At 46.3% G+C, this 20663-nt stretch overlaps 1 protein-coding gene across 1 annotated transcript in view; it reads left to right on the top strand.

The window, feature by feature from the left end:
- Positions 1 to 20663, top strand: part of Slc5a11 (solute carrier family 5 member 11) — a 53927-nt gene that overhangs the window by 19215 nt on the left and 14049 nt on the right. The window contains exons 6-9 of the mRNA XM_050143374.1: positions 6309 to 6413; positions 8182 to 8287; positions 12605 to 12685; positions 19642 to 19847. Coding sequence (XP_049999331.1) covers positions 6309 to 6413; positions 8182 to 8287; positions 12605 to 12685; positions 19642 to 19847 — 498 coding nt within the window. The remainder of the gene's footprint in view (positions 1 to 6308; positions 6414 to 8181; positions 8288 to 12604; positions 12686 to 19641; positions 19848 to 20663) is intronic.

Here is a 20663-nt window from a genome sequence, read left to right as displayed (position 1 = left end):
CCTTCCAATGAAGACAGGACATCCTTTCCATGGTACACGAGGCCAGGAAAAGGCACAATGGAAACAGAGCTAAGCAACGCTCATACTGTTCACTAACAAGATGAAATTGGGACTATGGTGCCAGCCAATGGTACCTTAGTAGCCCAGACAGATGAGGGCCTTGGTTCCATGCTCAGCACCACAAAATAAGGAAAAATAAAATAAAATTCCTGGGATTTTTTAAAAGACATCCTTTGGGCGGTATCTTTCAAGTATGCAAAGAAGAGAGTGAGCCCATGCTGGGTAAGTGCCACGGTACTGAGAGTGTAAACCACCATCCAGTTGGCTTTTACTGGAAGTCAAGGCAGGCGTGGCAGCACATAGCAAACCTGCAGCAAAGCCATAAAGCACAAGCGTGTCGCCTAGCAAACTGTTGTAAAATGTACACCCATATCCAGATGTGAACCTCTCTTCCAGATGCTTTCTTCCCCTTGAGTCCTAGCCACTCACAGCTTTGGTTATACACCCTGCAGAATGTCGCTTTGTGCAGCCGATGTAGCGCCTTAAAGCTGTGTATGGGTAGAACTGGGATGTGGGTAGCTAGCCGTCCTCAGCTACAGAGTGAGGTGAGATGAGAATCCGCTGCCCTCGCCACTGTGGGGTAGGTTGGCTCCAGCTCCTGTAACTAACCATTCAGCCACATGTGGGCTTTTAGTTTGTTCTACTGGGCTGTGAGGGACAATGCTCCTTAATGATACCTTCTTCCAAGTTATTTTGAGATGAGGTCTTGCTTAGGCTGGCCCCCCACTCACAATCCTCCTGCCTCGGCCTCCTGAGTCCTGGGATTGCAGGTAGCTTCTATGCCTGACTTACACAAGTCTTAATGCGCGAAAACACATGCCAAGGGCGAGACTCTTCAGTGAGGGGAGCCCCCAGACTTATCTTAGGTTCACATGAGGCGGCAACCCCTCACCCAGAGCAGTTTCACTCTGCACCCCTCGAAGCGTTTCAGAGCCCATGTTGTCCAGTACTTAACATCCTTGCCAAAGCTTTGGTATTACCTGATGTTAAAACTGTGAGCTGTGCATGTGTGTGCATATGTGTGTGCGTGCGTGCGTGTGTGTGTGTGTGTGTGTGTGTGTGTGTGTGTACAGCGTCCATGGAGGCCAGGAGTCAGATCCCTGGAGTTGGAGCGACTGGTGGTCGTGAGTCATTCGTTGTGACTTGTTGCAAGAGCAGTAAGAGTTCCTAACTACACAGCCGTCACTCCAGCGCCACCTCTGAACTTTTAATTGTCAATTCAAATGACTTTCTGGTCTTTTGAAAATCATCTCTGAAGCTTGTAGACACAGTCTGGCCTGGACTGTCCCCTGAAGGTCATAGTGTTACCCTGGATCTCCAGTGAGGTGCCCTTAGAGGAGGGATTTAAGGGGTGGAGCCCTTGGAAAGGACTGTGGGACCACGGTCTCTTCCTTTGCTTCTCTTTACTTCTGGCAGTGAGGAAGGCACCTTTCTAGGCCACAGGCTCCCAGCGTGGTGCCGCCTCAGGTCTAAAGGGACAGGGACAACATCAAGGATAACACCACGAGCACCTGAGCCCAGATTAAACCATGAGCCTTCACGAATTGATCACCTCGAGTGAAGGAAAGCCACCAGAGAGTCATCTAGAATTTTATGTTTTTAAGCTGTATCACTTGTTTGATTGAATTATAAATTCTGGAGTTTACAAAGTCAGTTCTAGAAATAAGCTGTTGGGGTACTTAGGAGTTACAAATATCTTTTCTATCCCGAGGCTTGTCTTTTTTGCTGCCCCCTTTGTGTGTGCGTGTATGAGTGTGTGTGTGTGTGTGTGTGTGTGTGTGTGTGTGTGTGTGTGTGTGTGTCTGGGGATGGACCCTGGCCTTTTACAGGTCAGGGAGGCATTCTATCTTGTTACACCTAGTCATTTACTTAATTACTGGAGTTTCTCCATAAACAGATTTCAGTCTTACCATAGTCTCATTTATCACCTTTCATTTCAATGTCTTGCTTAAAATGCCTCTTTCTAGTTAGGTGTGATGGTTCATGCCTGTTATAGTCAGATTCAGAAGGCTGAGGCAGGAGGATTGCCATGAGTTTGAGACAAGCCTAGGCTACATGAGTTCCAGGCTAGTTTGGCCTATAAAGTATATAAACCTTTTCTCGTGTAATAAGAAAAACAAAAATCTTTACCTACTCCCAAGGCCAAAGATATTTTTCTGAATACTATCTTCTAGAACTTCCCCATTTGCTGTTATCCACTGAGAATTTATTTTCTCTTCATTATTTGTGTGTGCATATATATGTGTGCACACATATGTGGTATACATGCATGCTTATGCACATGTATATCGGGGCTAGAGTTTAGCCTTAGGCATTGTTTCTCAGGGGCTGACACAACCTTAGTTGTTTTTTTGTTTTTGTTTTTGTTTTTGTTTTTTTTTTTTTTTTTTTTTTTTTTTTTTTTTTTTTTTTTTTTTTTTTTTTTTTTTTTGGTTTTTCGAGACAGGGTTTCTCTGTGGCTTTGGAGCCTGTCCTGGAACTAGCTCTGTAGACCAGGCTGGTCTCTAACTCACAGAGATCCGCCTGCCTCTGCCTCCCGAGTGCTGGGACAACCTTAGTTTTTTAAGAGAGGAATTCTTACTGGGATCTGGGGCTCACCAATTTGACTAGGCTGACGGGGAGGGATCCTGTCTCTGCCTCCCCAGTACTGGGATTGCTAAGTGTGCGCCACACCCAGTTTTTACACCAGTTCTGAGGATTGGACCCTGGTCCTCATAGACTGAGACCTCCCCAGTCCTTCAATACCACTATGCTTTACAGACTGAAACCTCCCCATGCTAGAGGCAGCGTCAAATACTTGCTTCCTTAGAGACTAGCTTTGCTTATGAACATGGAGATTGAGCCATAGCCCTCAGGTGCCACCAAGCAGCCGTGGTGCGCTCTGTGATTTCCTCTGTGTGACCATCCAGTGAAAAGCCACGCATTAAGCTTCATGCAGGTGACACTGACGTCACACAGTAGTGAGGGAGTTCCCATGGGCATGAGTGACTGGATCTGATCTGGAGAGAGGACACAGTTTCTGGGATCCCCCTCCACACCCTCCACCATCAAGGGAGAGTGTGTGTGTCAGCCAGAGCCCTGGGAGCTGGAGTGGTAATCTCTAAGGGCGGTGTCTTTTGTTCAATTTATCTTGTTTGAGTTAGCTTTTGGGACAGTCTCGGTGCTGGCCCAAACTGACCTTGAATCTGTGATCTTCCTGCCAGGATTATGGGTGTGTGCTACCTTATCTGGCTGCTACATCTATTTCTTCTGCTTAGTCAGTCAGCACCAGCAAGAGGGATGGTCCCTCTATGATCCCTTGGGCTGTGGTTTGTGTCTGTAGTCGGAGGAGTATGTGGCCTAGACTTTCTGACTCACTGGCCTATTTCCTGAATGGCTTGGACTTTAGAATAAAGGCTACCTTCAAGATCGGAAAGCTTTTTGTGTAGTGTGTGAATGAAGCAAGCTCTCCTTTGTTTTGTCCTCCTCCTTCTCTTCCTCCTCTTCTCCTGTCTCTAGAAACTTCCTGTAGCAGCTATCCTCAATTGACCCCAGAGTCAACTGATAGTGAGAGCCAATGAGAGGAGTCTAGCTCAGGAGCCAAGCCCAGATGGCAGTTGTCTTGTCATTGGCAGATTAGATAGTGGTTGTCCAGAGTGTCTTTTTTTGGTACATTTATCTGAATGGACCAGAGCACCCATTGTACTCCCTGATCAAGTCTCAAGTCCCAGAGTGTACAAGGCTTGCACTATTTCTACAGTGTCAGAGCTCTGTATAAAATACTTCTGGGAACTTCCTGCTGAGATTACCTTGGAGAAAATCAGAGGACTTATGCAGGACATCCATGGGAGTCAGAATCCCAACTTGCCTTTTGAGGAGAAGAGATGAATAGAGAAGCTTTATTAAACCTGCCAAAACTATCTATTGTTATCTTTATTTTTTGCCAATATTTTAATATGAAAAATTCAAAGATGCATAAACATTTAACTTATCTCACTCAAAACACTAGAACATTCATTCAGATTTTACTATTAAATTACTAGTTTAACTTTTTTGAGTCAGGTTTTTACCAGGTATCCCAGACTGGCTTCAAACTGATAATCCTCCTGCCTCAGTCTCCAGAATGGCCACTCAGCCCATATTAATCATTTTTCATCACTGCAACATAATACCTGAGAAAAACAGGGGTGGGGTTTATTTTCCCATTTCCAGAGGTTCCAATCTCGTGTTAGCAGGCTTCCTTCCTTTTAGACCCATGGCAAGGCAGAAACATCATGGAGGGGAAAGATGGTGGGGAAGGTGGCTCACTCCATGGCCCCCAGGAAGCAGAAAGACAGGGAGGAGCTGGTACAAGGTCTATCCCCCAAGGCAGGCCTTCAGTGTCCCACCCTTCCAAACAGGTCTTCTTCCTAGCTCCTACCACCTCTCGATAATATCATTAAGTTAGGAACCCATCAGGAGATGAATTCATTGCTAGGTCAGAGCCCTCCGGATCCAAACACTTCTCTGACTGGGTCCATCAACTGGGACCACGCCTTCCACATGTGAGCTTCTGGAAGAGGCTATGAGACCAAAGGCAGCCTTTCCAAATGAAGAAATATGCCCCATGAGTGTCATTGTCCCATCCTTCCCCATCTGACTCCTGGGACCCGTGGAAGAACACCCGCTGGTTGAAGGTCCCAGAGTGGCACCCCAATCATGGTTCTCAGCAGCATGGCCATCCCAGAAGCATCCCACATGGAGTGACAGTCTCTGCTTCAGACTCCCATCCCCACATCCGGGCACTGCCAGAACTCAGTGCCTCTGGGATGAAGACGCTCTGTACACCATTACTTCCTTCTGCATATTCTAGTCCCAGAATTCCAAAGGGAGGATGAGCAGCTGGAGATTCCTGCAGTGATTTCCGTGCTGTTTGTGGGGCCAACTACGCCGCACCATGGAGTGAAACTCCTCTTTCCAAGGTCTTTTAGGGATGTTTTTTGTTTTGTTTTTATCTTTTTGGTAACAGGGTCTTACTGTACAACCTTAAACTCTCAATCCTCCAGCCTCAGTCTCCTGAATGCTGGGATTACAAGCATATACCGCCTTGCTTGGTGGGTTTTGCCCCTTAGGTTTTGAAGTGAGTTATATTTTGCTCTTAACTGACTTGCAATCACTGTGGGCGTTTCATCTTATCAGGGGACAGAGAGGGCAAAGTCTCGTGTGCAGCCTGGGTATCCTTAGCACTTCAGCAACGTTCTCTCTCGCTCCTCTCTTTTAAAATAAGAACATTATTCTTTGACAATTTCATGTATGTACGGGACATGTTATGATCATATACAGATTTCCTCCTCCAATTCCCCACCCTAGGTGTCCCAATGGTGTCCCCTTACGATTGAATGCTATTGTTGTCCCCTCCTCCTCCTGATACCCTGCTGTGTCCAGTTAAAGCTGCGCATCCGCTCATGGATGGCTTATCTCTGGCCCCATGAGCGGCTCTCAGCATCAGGAAGTTGCTAAAAGAGAACAGACGGCATACCTCATTGCTTTATTCTTCCCTGTATTCATTTTTCTGGGTTCCCTTAAATTTGTAATTTTCCACTTACAATAGTAATTTAAAGTTTCAAGGGTTGAAGTTAGCTCAGGGGAAGAACACTTACCTAACATGCAAGAGGTCCAGAATTCAATTCCCAGAACTGATTAAAAAAAATCATTTTGGGGGGCGGGGATAAAGTTATTTCGGTAAAAAGATACGTTCACTTAAATAGAGAAAACTAAGTTAAATCCAGCATACAGCAAAACTAGGCTGGAGAACAGAATGCCTCATGTTTATAAACACAGTAGTTGGGGTGTGCAGGGGGTGGGTGTTGAAGTGTCTCAGCCAGGAAAGGTGCTTGCTGCCAAACCTAACAACCTGAGAGTCAACTACTGCAAGCTGTCCTCCGACTTCCACACTTCTCCTGCAAGCTGTCCTCCGACTTCCACACTTCTCCTGCAAGCTGTCTTCCGACTTCCACACTTGTGCACCCATCACACACACACACACACACACACACACACACACATAAATAAACCTGAAACAATAGTTAGGTTAGGTGCACAGCCCTGTATAGAACCCAGCCTGCCCCCTTTCCAAGTCTTCCTCCTTAAGTCTCCTGTGGAGAAGCCCAAGATGATGCTCCATCCTTCTAAATTTGCGGGGATGGAGGAGGTGGGCAGGGCTGGTGGCCAGGCTGAGGAGGCAAATGCCCAAAGTCAGCTGAGTTCGATAAAGCTGTTTTAACTCCTAGGTAACCACGATGCCGGAATACCTCCGGAGACGATTCGGGGGCAGGAGGATCTCCATCACCCTGGCTGTGCTCTATCTGTTCATCTACATCTTCACCAAGATCTCGGTAAGGTGGACACATGGCCTGGCCACCCTCCTGCAGCACAGGGAGAAGCTGGCCTTAGTGCACTGTGAGGGTTTCCTCCATATCTGCTTCTCCTCCCCTGGGGCTGGTTTGATGTTGGAAGTAGAGGGAAGGGGGTAAGATGGGCGGAAGAAGCATGTAGGAAGGAGAGGCAGAGGCAAGGAATTCTTCCCGATGCCTGGCGAAGCTGGCTTGGTGACGTCTCAGCACTATGGAGGGGTCACTGAATAGAGACACAAGAACCACTCCCACTCCCCTGCTCTTGGGCAGGACTGCGACCTTCCTCCATAATCAGGAGTGGTAAGACATTCACCGGATGTTTTGAGATAGCCTGGGCCTGCCTCACCCTGACCTTTGGGTGATCTCCAGGAAGGTGACAAAGAGCAGGTGCCCTGGAACTTCCAGACGTCAGCTGCTCACTAGGTTTGGCTCTGGGGGTGGCAATGATCTTATCCCACATGGAGCAGGGGCAGAAGAGATTCCACTAAAGACAAACGGCAGCAACTGACTGTCCTAGCTGCAGACACAAGGTCCTCCTAGGATGGTGACTTATAGTATCCTAAGTGGTGAGTGTCATCTCAGGAGGAATCCACCAGTTGGAAATAGGGGTGCTGCCATGCCAGATGGCTGGACCACCACCGGTCAAAGCTGGAAGATGCATCAAAACATATTATGTTGGGAGGGAAATGGGAGGCTGGAAGGAGGCGGAAACTTTTTTTTTCCTATTCTCAATAAAAAAAAAAAAAGACAAAAAAAAAAAAAAAAAAAAAAAAAAAAAAAAAAAAAAAAAAACATATTATGTTGGGAGACAGACTGTTTCTGAAAGCCCAGAGCCTTAGAAAATCAGAGTGAATAAAGGTTAAACCTGCCAACTTTGTTTTTTGTTTTCTGGTTTTTTCTTTTGGTTTTTTTTTTTTTTTTTGGTTTTTCAAGACAGGGTTTCTCTGTGGTTTTGGAGCCTGTCCTGGAACTAGCTCTGTAGACCAGGCTGGTCTCGAACTCACAGAGATCCGCCTGCCTCTGCCTCCCGAGTGCTGGGATTAAAGGCATACGCCACCACCGCCCGGCTAAGCCTGCCAACTTTGAAGGGCTGGTGTAAGCTCTCACCCAGCTCTGTTGTGGATGAGGGGAAAGTCACACAAGAGCTTTAATGAGAGAAGGATGATGTCATCCTGGGTGGAGCATGAAGGTTGCAGTGTGGAGGAGAGCGGGCAGAAAGACCCACAGAAGAAGCAGGAAAGTCATGAGACTGTTGCCAGAGTACAGGGCAGGCATCTCAAACTCAGTTGCCCACAGAGCTTCATTTTGAGCCCCCCAGTTTAGGATGAGATGGATGAGGAAATAAATGTGTGTGGGTCTTCTGTATTTGTCAGAGTCTGGGAGAGAGCCTGTTCCTGGGAGTTGTTGCTGTTGCTGCCCATCTTCCACCCACTCCTGCCTCAATCCACCCATCCATCCCGTGGTCCATGCATCCACCCACTCCTGCCTCAATCCACCCATCCATCCCGTGGTCCATGCATCCACCCACTCCTGCCTCAATCCACCCATCCATTCCGTGGTCCATACATCCACCCACTCCTGCCTCAATCCACCCATCCATTCCGTGGTCCATGCATCCACCCACTGCCTCCTCTATATCCATCCATTCTCTAGTTTATCACCCATTCATTCACCCATTGACTTCTCATCCTACAGGGAGACATGTATGAGGGTGCCACCTTCATCCACCCACTGGTTTCTAATCCTACAGGTAGACATGTATGCAGGTGCCATCTTCATTCAGCAGTCCCTGCACCTGGATCTGTACCTGGCCATCGTGGGGCTCCTGGCAATCACAGCTCTGTACACTGTTGCAGGTATCATGGGACATGCATGATGCTCAGAGTTGATGGGCAGGGCTGTGGGCCACCCATTTTGTTCTGGCACACCTTCTGGTGTTCTAGTGTGCTAAAGCCATCTACTCACTAAATCTCATCCCACTACCCTGAACGATGACATTTTGTTAGCCATTATCCAAAGGAAAGAGGGCTACTTAATAAGAAAAGGAATTATCCAAGTGCACCACAAATGAGCCAGACAAGGTGGTTCACACCCATCATCCCAATACTCAGGAGGCTGAGGCAGGAGGATTCTGTGTTTGAGGCCAGCTTGGGCTATGGACTGAGACCCTGTTTCAACAAACAAGCAAAACATCTCACAGCTACACAATGTTTTCCTATTCTATGTTCCAAAAGGACTAGTTGAAAACCTACTAAGTGCTAAGCATGTGAGTCCACATGTATGATCCGAAGCTGGGCAATAAACAGCCGATTTTGAAGCCTGAGTTTAGGCAGCTTTATTTTTTTTTTCCTCTTAGATTTGTGACCAAGAAAGTGATTGGTGCATAGAGGGCTTTCAAGTAGCTGGGGTTTTTTGTTTTGTTTTGTTTTTAAATAGTCACCTGTTTATGCTGGCTTTGCCCTTCTCTGCCTCCTCTTGGTATAATTCATCCCACAAATGTACATGCATATACACATATTCACGTTGTGGATCACCTACTATGTGCCAGGCACCATAGACAACGGGATGGGAAGGAACCAGAAAGACAAAGTCTGTCTCAGAACTTGGGGACCTGAGGTAGAAGAATGTTGAGCTCAAGGCCAGCCTAAGCTATACAGAGAGACCCTGTTTCTTAAGAACACCATATAACAAAAGAAAACCACCAAAACCAAATTAATAATAAACCCAAAACTCTTGTGTTCACACATGCATGTTCTCTGTCTCTGTCTCTCTCTCGCTCTCGCTCTCGCTATGAGGAAACAAATGAACAAGTAAATCAATTGGTAATGTCAGAGTATATTATTATACTTGATAAAAGCTATCAAGGGTGACCATGGGGCTGAGGACCAACCAATAAAAGGAAAGCTTTTTAAAAAACATAAAGCACTCAGTCTAGAGCTCTCAAAGGCAATCTTTCAACCAAATTTAAATGGCATGAGAAGTGAGGAGAACCCCAAGCAGAGGGAAAGACAACTGTAAAGCCCGTGGAATGAAAGCACCCTTTCCCCAACCATGGAACAGCAAGGGGGGTCAGTGGCAATGGCAATGTACCTGTGTTCACTGAACTCCAGGCGGTGCTGCGAGAAGGGTGTCCTCAGAACCTAACTGCAATGGCTCTGATGAGGAACCAGCTACAAGGCAGGGAAGGGACCGAGCTCTGGGGCAATATCAGGGAAGGGACACCATCCAACACCCGCAGAGGCCCTAATACAGAAAGCCTACTGGAAGCCATGTACTCAGAACAGGAGGAGAGAGTGAGCTAATTGCCATGGCCAGTCCATCTTCGAGTTCCTTGTTTGGAGGAGTCGGTCTCCTCTGTGAGGCTGGATGTTGTATGAGGGCAGGAGCATGCCACTTGGTGGGCACACAGAACCTCATAGCATGCTCGCCAGTTATCCAGTGGCCAATTAAACAAAATGTTTAACTGCGCCGTGGTACTTGGTAAGTAGGCGGGATTCAGTGCGTATTGGTATAGAAATAAGATGGGCTCAGTGGTACCAAACTGTGGACTTTAATGACTTGGGCTCACTTGAGGGAATATCAGAGAACTAGGGTGGGATTGTAAACCAAGTACCCCATTACTTGAGAGAGGGCTCCATTACTACTGACCAGGAAAGGGACTTTAAGGGTACCAAACCCTTCTACATGCTTGTCTTTCTCTTTCCCTCTCCCTCCCTCCCTCTCTTTCTCCCTCTCTCCCTTTCTTCCTTCCTTTCTCTCTTTCTTCCTTCCTCCCTTTCTTTTTCTTCCTTCCTTTTCCTTCTCTCTCTCTCTCTCTCTCTCTCTCTCTCTCTCTCTCTCTCTCTTTCTTTCTACTTTGAGACATGGCTTCTCTGTGTAACAGCCCTGGCTGGTCATTTTGTAGAGCAGACTGTCCTGGAACTCACAGAGATCCACCTGCCTCTGCTTCCTGAGTGCTGGGATTAAAGGCATGCGCCACCACCGCCCGGCCTACAAGTTTTTCTTAACTGCATAGCAGTTGCCCTCACATAAACACGTTTATATCAGGTAACAGGTCAACGCCCCTTTCCCTTACAGAGGGGGACACTGGAGAGAGGCTGGGCCTAGTACTCTGTCCATGTTGATGGCCCTGAAAACACCACAAAGGTTTTTAGGGAGGGCAAGTTCAAGAGAATCCTCTTAGGTAGCCATGATGGTGTCAAAGAAGCCTAGGTGGATTCCGGATACCTAGGACTCACATTCTTCTTCCAGCCTTAAAAATAAGGGTGTTGGGCCAGAGAGATGGCTCGGGGGGTAAAGGTGCTGACCACAAAGCCTGTCAGAGTGAGTTCAACTCCGGACCCCGCATGGTGGGAGAAGAGGCCGAGCCCCTCAAGCTGTCTTCTGACCTCCGTGCACGCGCTGTGTCACATGGGTACATGCACACGCAAATAGGGAAAAGGAAACACTGAAGCCAGGGAGAGGGGGACAGGGCACAGGTGACGAGAAAGCAGAAATGAAGCTGTGGCGAAAGGGGGTCAGGGTGATGTGGGACAAGAGGGAGAGGAGAATTCAGAACTAATTCTGTTTAAATATTCCATAATGAAACCTCGCATTTGGCATGCTAAATGCTAATCTAACTTATTTTTAAAGATTTATTTATATATTTATTATGTATACAACATCCTGCCTCCATGTATTCCTGCACGCCAGAAGAGGGCACCAGATCGCATTACGGATGGTTGTGAGCCACCATGTGGTTGCTGGGAATTGAACTCAGGACCTCTGGAAGAGCAGCCAGTGCTCTTAACCACTGAGCCATCTCTCCAGCCCCTAATCTAATTTTTTTTAATAAATAAAGGAAAACATTCAGAGTTAGGCCTGTGGTCCAGATCCACTTCCTCTATCAGTGAGGAACTGCTGTGTAACAAGCAAGCCACATGCCCTGTAACAAGACACCTATACAGTGAGGGGCTTAAACAATGGCTTGCTAATCCCCGGTAGTCTGTCGGTTGCCTGGATGGCTAATTTGATGGTCTTACCTGGCTTTGTGGAACTGTAGTTCAGTGGCAGCTGGAACAGCTGGCTGAAACAGATGGCCTCCCTCATGTGGTGGATGGTTAGCTTGGGCTGTGGGGAGCAAATTCCCCTCCTTTGAGTTAAGTGGGGCTGGGGACTGAACCTAAGGCTTGGTAAGTGCTCTACTTCTGAGTTCCTTTCAGCTGCCTTAGACTTGTTTTTGTTATGCCCAAATCTGCGAAGTCCCCCAAAAGCCAACAAGGAGAATGAGTCCCCTATATAAAAGCAAAGAGCCTTTATTTTATGCAAGTTTGAAAACTCGGTCTCTCCACATGTCCAACGTATTGGAATAAACAGAGAGCCCCGAGCTCAGTTAGAGTTGAGTTTTTATAGTAGTAAAGGTAGGGCTGAGGGCTTTCTGAGGTTCAGGACCCCTGATTGGCTGACATTTGTCTAGGGTTGTCCTGGTGAGTGTGTGCTGGCAGGTGATCCTATTTACAGTGGTTGGAACGTTAGGCATTTCCTTTGGATGGTCTGTTTTTGGGTGGTGCTCAGGTAATCTCAGTTTGTGGTTCTTCCTGCAACCAGGTATTGCTTCGGGGTAAACTACTGAGACTCAGGCCTCTCTATTAAATTTATCAATGGCTGAGTCCTACTCTGGCAGGTGATAATGGTTGGAAATTAAGAACTTCCTTTGGGTGATCTGTTCATATTTAGCTTATCGTGACTGACTTATCTGTTAGCTTATATGTTCATATTTAGCTTATCATGGTCTTACATTTCCTCATCTGGCCATGTGCAGCACAGAACTCCTGCCTCTGCTTTCCAAATGCTAGGATTCCAGGCATGCGGGACACAGTTCCTGAGGCTTCTTAAAGCCTGCTGTTCTCAGGGCAGCAAAATCCCAGCGCTCCTAAAGGGAGCCAGATGCAAGCGTGTCCACCCTATCTATTCCTTTGATCACAGCAAGTCACAGGGCCAGGCCCACACCACAGAAGTAGAGACATCAACCTCAGCTCCCCATGAAGGCACAGCAAAGCAGTGCTGTGAAATGTTCACAGGGCACAGGGACCAGCTGAGGCAGCCCTCTGGGCGGGCCTCTGTCCTGAGAACTATGGCATCCCCAGAGTAATCCTCCCACGTGACCTGGCCCTAACCTGTGCTCCTCCCTCCAGGTGGTCTGGCTGCTGTCATCTACACAGATGCTCTGCAGACTGGGATCATGCTCACAGGGGCATTCATCCTGATGGGCTACAGTAAGTGGGGACCTCGGCTTTCTTTCATCACTGGGATGCGAAAAAGCAAGGACCAGGAAGCATGCTTAGTTACTACCTGGTCCCTCCCAGTCCAGTGGGGGAGGTGGAGAGCGAAAGGGAGAGAGAGAGAGAGAGAGAGAGAGAGAGAGAGAGAGAGAGAGAGAGAGCATTTGCATGTACAACATCAGATTTCTTTTTTAGTTGCTCTCCACCTTAATGTTTTGAAACAGTCTCACTGAGCTTGGAGCTCACTGATTCACCTATACTGGCTGGAGTTGCTTGTTTTCCCCTCCCCCAGGCTCTGGGGTCACAGCCATACCCCCACCCCTGAAATTTATTCATTTTCTTTTTCCTTTTTTTAAAGTTTAAATTAAAATATAATTACATCACCTCCCCCTTCCCTTTCTTTCCTCCAGGCCCTCTTGTATGCCCCTCCACTTCCTTTCAAATTTATGGTCCCTTTTTCTTTACGTGTTATTGGTACACACATATAAGTATATAAATACAACCTGCTAAGTCTTGTATTTTTGTTGCCTGTGTGTATATGATTTCAGGGGTGACCATTTTGTATTGGATAACCAATGGATCTACTAATTTTCAAAGTGAAAACTTTGATAGTTTTTCTGATAATGGTATGGATAAATGATGACATAAATCATTTAGGAATGAAAGGGAGAGAGGGGTAACTTTAACAGTCAGGGATGGTTTTGACCTTGGGAGATGATTTAGACACAGAAGACTATGGCAGCAGGACAGTGTTTTCACACACTCCGCACCCAGTGTCACCACTGTCTTACATGACACGTTAAAGCATGACATTTAGATGCATGTCCGTGTGAAGTTCGGGACAGTGACATCAGGGACCTTCATTATGCTCTCTCTCTCTCTTTCTTTGTTTTGTGTGTGTGTGTGTGTGTGTGTGTGTGTGTGTGTGTGGTGCATGCATGTATAGATGCATATTTGCTTCTGTGTGAGCACATATGCAGGGGTTTTGTACTTGCATGTAGAGGTCAAGGTTGACATGGGTGTCTTGTGTCTTCATCTCTCCACATGAACTCATCAGTTCTAGCACAACTAGTCAGCTTGCCATGGAGGGTCGGTCTCCACTTATTACAGGCTGATGTTACAGATGAGTTATCACACCCAACTGGTGCATCCGTGGGCTCTGGGCATCTGATCTCTGGTCCTCTTACTTGCATGACAAGTGCCTTAGCTCCTGAGCCTTCTCCCTAACCTGCTCCTCTCTTAGATTGCAAAACTCAAAGCGTAGCTGCTAAACAACGCAGCTGGTAGAGTAAGACGGTAGTCAGGTGTGGTGACGCACACGTGCAGTCCAGGTACTTGAGAAACTGAAGATGGCTTGAGCCTAGGCGTTCAAGGTTAACTTGGACAACATAAAGAGACATACTATTTTAAAAACAAACAAAAAGTTTGGTAATTGGCTCCAGACCTCAAACCTCAATCATCTTGCCGCTGCCAGTGACACTGGTACTATATCTGTGGAGATGCCGAGGAGTGGGTGCCAAAGGCACCGGAAGTTATTTGGCTTTTAGCATTGCGCAGGGTACGCCTGCATTTTGGATATACATCACTTTCGACTTTCAATCGAGATCTCAAAGAAATAATCACAGAGTAATACATTTGTTTCATGATTCAAACGACAAAAACCACTTGCTAGCTTTTAGATAGATTCTTCTGCACTCTTGTGAAGAAGGAGAAAAAATATTCATTTCTATTTTCTCTCCCTCTAGTAGTAAATCTTTGTCTGTCTGAAAACGTCCCTGTTTATTGATTGCTTTTGAAAAATGCCTTCACTGTATATAAAAACCTTGGCTGTGGTTTGTCTTCCCGGTATGTTAGAGGAGCCTCTGCTGCCCCTGTACCGCAGTAGGGAGGTCTGCAATTCTCATTTTTAGTCCTGTTATCCCGAATCCCACCTCCTACTTCGGTTGCCTTAAAGGAAACAATTCTGCTTCATCTTTTTTATTTTTAACTTTTAACACCTTTTGCCTTTTTCCTCACAACGTCGCTGAGGCTGGCCCTGAATTTCTGACCCTCCTCCTTCTTCCCCTAATCCCCCCACCCCACCAGTACAGGAACTATAGGCATGAGCCGCTGTGCCCGGTCCCTTTACCTTTCATTTTCAGCCTTTCTAGTACGATAGATGGAAATGGGGGTTGTGTTTATCCTGATTGATTGGTTACTCCTGAGATTTGGAGAATTGTAATTTAAATCCTGGCTGTCCTGGGCTTGCTATGTGGACCACACTGGCTTCCATCTCACAAAGACTCCCCTGCCTCTGTCTCAGGCATGCATCACCACACCTGGCTAGTGTCTTTTACTCTTGGGACTCCAGTGTCACCAAATCCGCCGTATCACAGCACCTCATGGCCTCTTTTCTTTTGTATTACACTTTGGATTATTTCTATTCTCATGTTTTCCAGCTTGCTGATGGCTTCTTTGGCTGTGTTGTCTGTTAATGCGTTGACTGACGAGAGATTTGTCGTCTCTGTTACCATCCCCATTATACCCTTTCATCTTTTTCTCCCTCTTTCTTCCCCCTTCTCTTCCTTCTCCTTCATTTTTCAGCTCGCAGGGAGCAAACCCACCTCCGTATGTTGGCTAAGCATACACTCTACCACTGAACTAAGCCCCCCAGTCCCATTCAGTCCTTCCTCGTGTATCTCTTTGCTGAGATTGTCCATCTAGTCATGAATATCACCCACATTCCCACAACAGCCTATAACCTATTAATCAGTTATTTTTCATTTCCTATCTGACAGTTGCAACATCTGGGGCACCTATCAGTTTGCCTTTATGACTTTGTTTCGTGACGGTAGGTCATTTTTCTTTCTTTCTTGGGTACCTCATAATTTTCTTGGACGTTGGATGTAATCTATAAGACAGTAGAGATTGGGGTAATTTGAAGTTATGTTTGAATACGAGCATAGCTCTTTGGCCAAGTTGCTAATGGAGGGGCCAGTCTGGTTAGGGGCTGAGCTGGAGTTTAGATTTTTGCCTCTCATGCACCGTCAGCTTCAGATGCCTTGGGCATTATCTCTGCTGTGGGGTCTGCGTCTTCAGAATTTGTTTCTTTTTAAACGTCTGTGTTAGCTTCCCCATGGCTGTAATAGAATGCCTGACATGAACAACTTGGAAACAGGAAAGATTTGTTTCGCAAATCTGGCTCACAGTTTCAGAGATTTCAGTCTGTTATTGTGGGGAGGGCCCTGTGGGACACAAGTTTACATCATTGCAGCCAGGAAGCAGGCAGATGACAGGACTCAGCAGGGCGAGGGACAGACACCATCCTTTGCTCATATACAGAGTGTGGCATTAAATTTGATTCAAGAGAAAGTAAAAAACCTTAATAGTCCAGTGTCTAAAGAAGTAGCCAGAACACTTGACACCAGAAGCCATCCTAGGAAAAGGAACATTCTTATTACTTCATAACATATAAAATATAAGATATATCTATTGAAATCAATGAGACAAAGTTATTATTTACAGATACTGATATGATTGGCTGTTTAAAGATCTGGAAAAATGACCTGGAAAGAAGTTTAGTAGATACAGACTAAAATCAAAAGCATGATCCTTTATCAAAGTGAAGCTTCACATGGTACCCTGACAGTGCCTGCTCTGTTGCTACTCAGAGTGCACTTCATGGACAGCAATGTCACCCTGGAGCTCATGATAGAAATCTCAGCCCACAGCCTATCTGCTGATCTTCAGAAATCAGACAGAATCCAAGCCCCTAGCCATCTCTCTGGCCCATGGTCTGAACTTCAACAATCAGACAGAATCCCAGCCCCTAGCCATCTCTCTGGCCCATGGTCTGAACTTCAACAATCAGACAGAATCCAAGCCCCTAGCCATCCCTCTGGCCCATGGTCTGAACTTCAACCATCAGACAGAATCCCAGCCCCTAGCCTCCCTCTGGCCCATGGTCTGAACTTCAACAATCAGACAGAATCCCAGGCCCCAACTTTCACTCTGACCTATGATCTGTACTTCAACAATCAGACAGAATCCCAGCCCCAACCTTCCCTCTGGCCTATGGTCTGCGCTTCAGGGATCACCAAGTGATTCATGCTAGCTTTAGGAAGCTGGATCCCACTCCTATCCTAACTCTATCCCAACTGCTCTATTTGTTGTGGATTATCTGTTCAAGTTCACTTGCTTCTCAAAAATTTTTAATTTCTTTTATATGTTTGGGTGTTTTGCCTGCATGTTTGCCTGTTCATGTGTGTGTGCAGTACCAGCTGAGGCCAAAAGAGGGCGCTGGATTCCCTGGGACTGGAGCTAGAGATGATTGTGAGTGCTGGGTATCCAACCCAGGTCCTCTTGAAGACCAGCAAGTGCTCTTAACTGCTGAACCATCTCTCCAGTCCTCACTTGCTTTTTATATGGCTGGCTTACGTTACTGACAAAAACCACAGCCCCAACTGCTACCACAAAATAACTTTTCAGCTGATAATGGTTAGCAATAATTTATTACATATTTCAAAATAATTGGGAGAAAGGCTATTGAATAATCCCCAATACAAAGAGATGACAACTGTTTGACATGACAGGCATGTTTAATTACCTTGGCATAATCCAATAGCTAGGTTTTGTTTTCCTCCATGTTCTTTGTGCACCTGTCTGCAGGAATCCTGAGGGGGTGTGTCATTCCTCCCCACGTGCTTACAGCGAGGCCTTTCCTCCTATAGAAAAGCAAACAAAAACAAGTCTCCCTCCCCAAATTCCACCTTCCAAAACCAACCATACTGAATCTTTTCAACAAACGAAGAGGAACAAATGGATCTGCAGCCATTACCATAGTCTGCTTTTCAGAACTGTTGTGGCAGAGTCAACGCCAAGCATTTTGTGGGAATTACATCATTCTTCCATGCCCTGGCCCCAGGGGGCTGCTGCACAGTCCCTACCCACAGTAGGGGAGGCTGACAGCAGAGGCAGGAAGTGGCTTGCTTAAGGCCACCTCTTGTGATACTATGGCAGATAAATAGCTGAGAAGTTCTGAGGCAGAAGGATACTTTCCCTAGCCTCAGGCCCATGGACCAGATCAGGGTACCTGTGAACTTGGATGGGAAAAAAGATAAAATAAAAAAGAACCACCCTATTTCTATTTCTATTTCTATTTCTATCCATTTCCCAATTATAAAGGTAGGTCACACACAACAGCAGTATTTGCAGGACCTATGGCTTTGATAGCAAAAGATATCCCAAGTTTCTTTTAACTGCATTAGAGTTATTGCTGATTGTGTGTATGTGTGTGCATGCATGTGTGCGTGCGCATGTGTATGTTATATGTGCACATGTCTATAGGTGTGCTTGCTTATGGGTATATATGTGGAGGCCAGACGTTGATATTAGGTTTCTTCCTCAATCTTTCTACCTTTCTTTCCTTTCCTTTCCTTTCCTTTCCTTTCCTTTCCTTTCCTTTCCTTTCCTTTCCTTTCCTTTCCTTTCCTTTCCTTCCCTTCCCTTCCCTTCCCTTCCCTTCCCTTCCCTTCCCTTCCCTTCCCTTCCCTTTCTTTCTTTCTTTCCTTCCTTCCTTCCTTTCCCTTTCTTTCTTTCTTTCTTTCTTTCTTTCTTTCTTTCTTTCTTTCTTTCTTTCTTTCTTTCTTTCTTTTTGTGATAGGATCTCCCACTGAATGTGGAGATCAACTATTGGCTAGACTAGATGACCAGCAAACCCTTCTTTTGCCAACCCAGTGGTGTGGTTACAGATGTTCACCACCATGCCAAGCTTTTATGTGGATGCTGGGGATCCAAACTCAGGTCTTCATGAACCATGTCCCCAGCCCACTGCTATTAGAATGCCTTTGTGCGCGCGTGTGTGTGTGTGTGTGTGTGTGTGTGTGTGTGTTCGCAGCTTCATAACTAAGCCATTCTAAGACCTACTATTTTATTGTTTATCATTAGACCAATTATTTAATGGAGCAGGTAAATTATTGTCACATTTTTGTAGTTTGATGATTGCTTTCTACACACACACACGCACACACACACACACACACACACACACTCCTCTGTGTTATGTCCAAATCGATGGAGTCCCCCAAAAGCTAACAAAGAGACCAAATCCCATATGTAAAAATAAAGAGCCTTTATTTTATGCAAGTTTGCAAACTTGGTCTCTCCGCATGTCCAATATATTGGAATAAACGGAGAGCCCCAAGCTCAGTTAGAGTTGGGTTTTTATAGTAGTAAAGGTAGGGGTGAGGGAATTCTGAGGTTCAGGACCCCTGATGGGCTGACATTTGTCTAGGGTTGTCCTGGTGAGTGTGTGCTGGCAGGTGATCCTATCTACAGCAGTTGGAACGTTAGGCATTTCCTTTGGATGGTCCATTCTTGGGTGGTGCCTGGGTAATCTCAGTTTGTGGTTCTTCCTGCAACCAGGTATTGCTTCAGGGTAAACTACTGAGACTCAGGCCTCCATTAAACTTATCGATGGCTGAGTCCTACACTGGCAGGTGATAATGGTTGGAAGTTAAGAACTTCCTTTGGGTGATCTGTTCATATCATGGCTGGCTCCTACACTCTGTACTTTATATTATGCATTTGGAGTTGATAGTCAGGGCCAGTGAAATGAGTAAAGACATTTGCCGCCAAGCCCTATGACCTGAGCTCAATCCCTGGAATTCACACAGTGGAAGGAGCACTGGCTCCCACAAGTGTGTCTAACCTTGACACACTGTGGCCTGTGCACGTGGATACACCTATACACCCAAGTCTCTGCTAGTGAATATCCAAATTTCATAGAAAAATTATTCTGAGATTCCATCTACAGTAGCTATCAAAGGCACAAGAGAAAAAGGACAGAGGCTAAGAACCCTTAAGGGGACACTGTTCCTCAATAGCTCTGCTCCGACTAGGCCATCATCTGGCTCCATCCTGCGCCAGGCTTCACGAGCTCCTGGCAACCTTAGGTTTCCTCTGCATCCTAGGTTTTGCAGCTGTCGGTGGGATGGAAGGCCTGAAGGACCAGTACTTCTCAGCCCTGGCTAGTAACCGGAGTGAGAACAGCAGCTGTGGGCTGCCCCGAGAAGACGCCTTCCACATCTTCAGAGACCCAGTGACCTCTGACCTCCCCTGGCCTGGGATCCTGTTTGGAATGTCCGTCCCGTCTCTCTGGTACTGGTGCACAGATCAGGTACGGGAGCTGGCTGACTCCCTGATGCTTCTTTGCTGGGCTGACTGGCTTCAGTGGTGTGACTTGGCTGTGTATGTTCCTCTGTCCCCACATCTCCTCCATCCCCTCCACCCTCTTCTGCTCTGCCTGCTGTTTTGCTTCTTACAAATGCTAATGGAAATTCAAGAGCTGCTGATTTTTGCAAAAGGGGGAACTTAACATACCCTGCTTGTCTGGGAAGAGCCAGTCATAAGCTCAACCATACGGAAGATGATAAATTTCAAGATTTGCAATGTGCATCTTCTGTTCAACAAATACCCCAGGCATGCCTCTGGGCACTTGAGGAATCTGGAGCCAATTGAGCTACCCTGCTACTGCCTGAGGGAGGCAGAGAGATGACAAATAAGCATTTTCTGTGGGACATTAAAGGGTGAGGCAAAAGAAGTCTGAGTGAGGGGAATGTAATTTAGAACAGGTTGCAAGAAAGAGTGTGGCTGAGGAGGGACCTGAACAAAGTTGGTCTCTAACCTACACACACACACACACACACACACACACACACACACACACACACGAAGTTAAAAACAGAAAGAACCACCTAAATGCTACGATTTCTATCATTTTTATAATCTGAAAGTCACAGACTGATGATGTCTCAGTCACGATCAGGCTTTTTTGAGTTCTGAATGGACAAATCCCTTGGATTTATGTTTCCTGTTTATTGTTTGTCTGGGAGCTGCATGGATCAACACCAGAGCCTTGCATATACGCTGAGCAAGTGGTCTGTTTACTGAGTTTCAGCTCCAGGCCTGGGTCTCCTTAAGTATCAGACTTTGT

This window comes from Alexandromys fortis, unplaced genomic scaffold, assembly GCF_014885135.2.
Source record: "Alexandromys fortis isolate MF-2015 unplaced genomic scaffold, M_Fortis_MF-2015_v1.1 scaffold_45, whole genome shotgun sequence".
In the NCBI taxonomy this organism is placed as follows: domain Eukaryota; kingdom Metazoa; phylum Chordata; class Mammalia; order Rodentia; family Cricetidae; genus Alexandromys; species Alexandromys fortis.
Note: the sequence above shows the minus strand (reverse complement) of the source record. Positions and strands in the feature narration are given on the sequence as shown.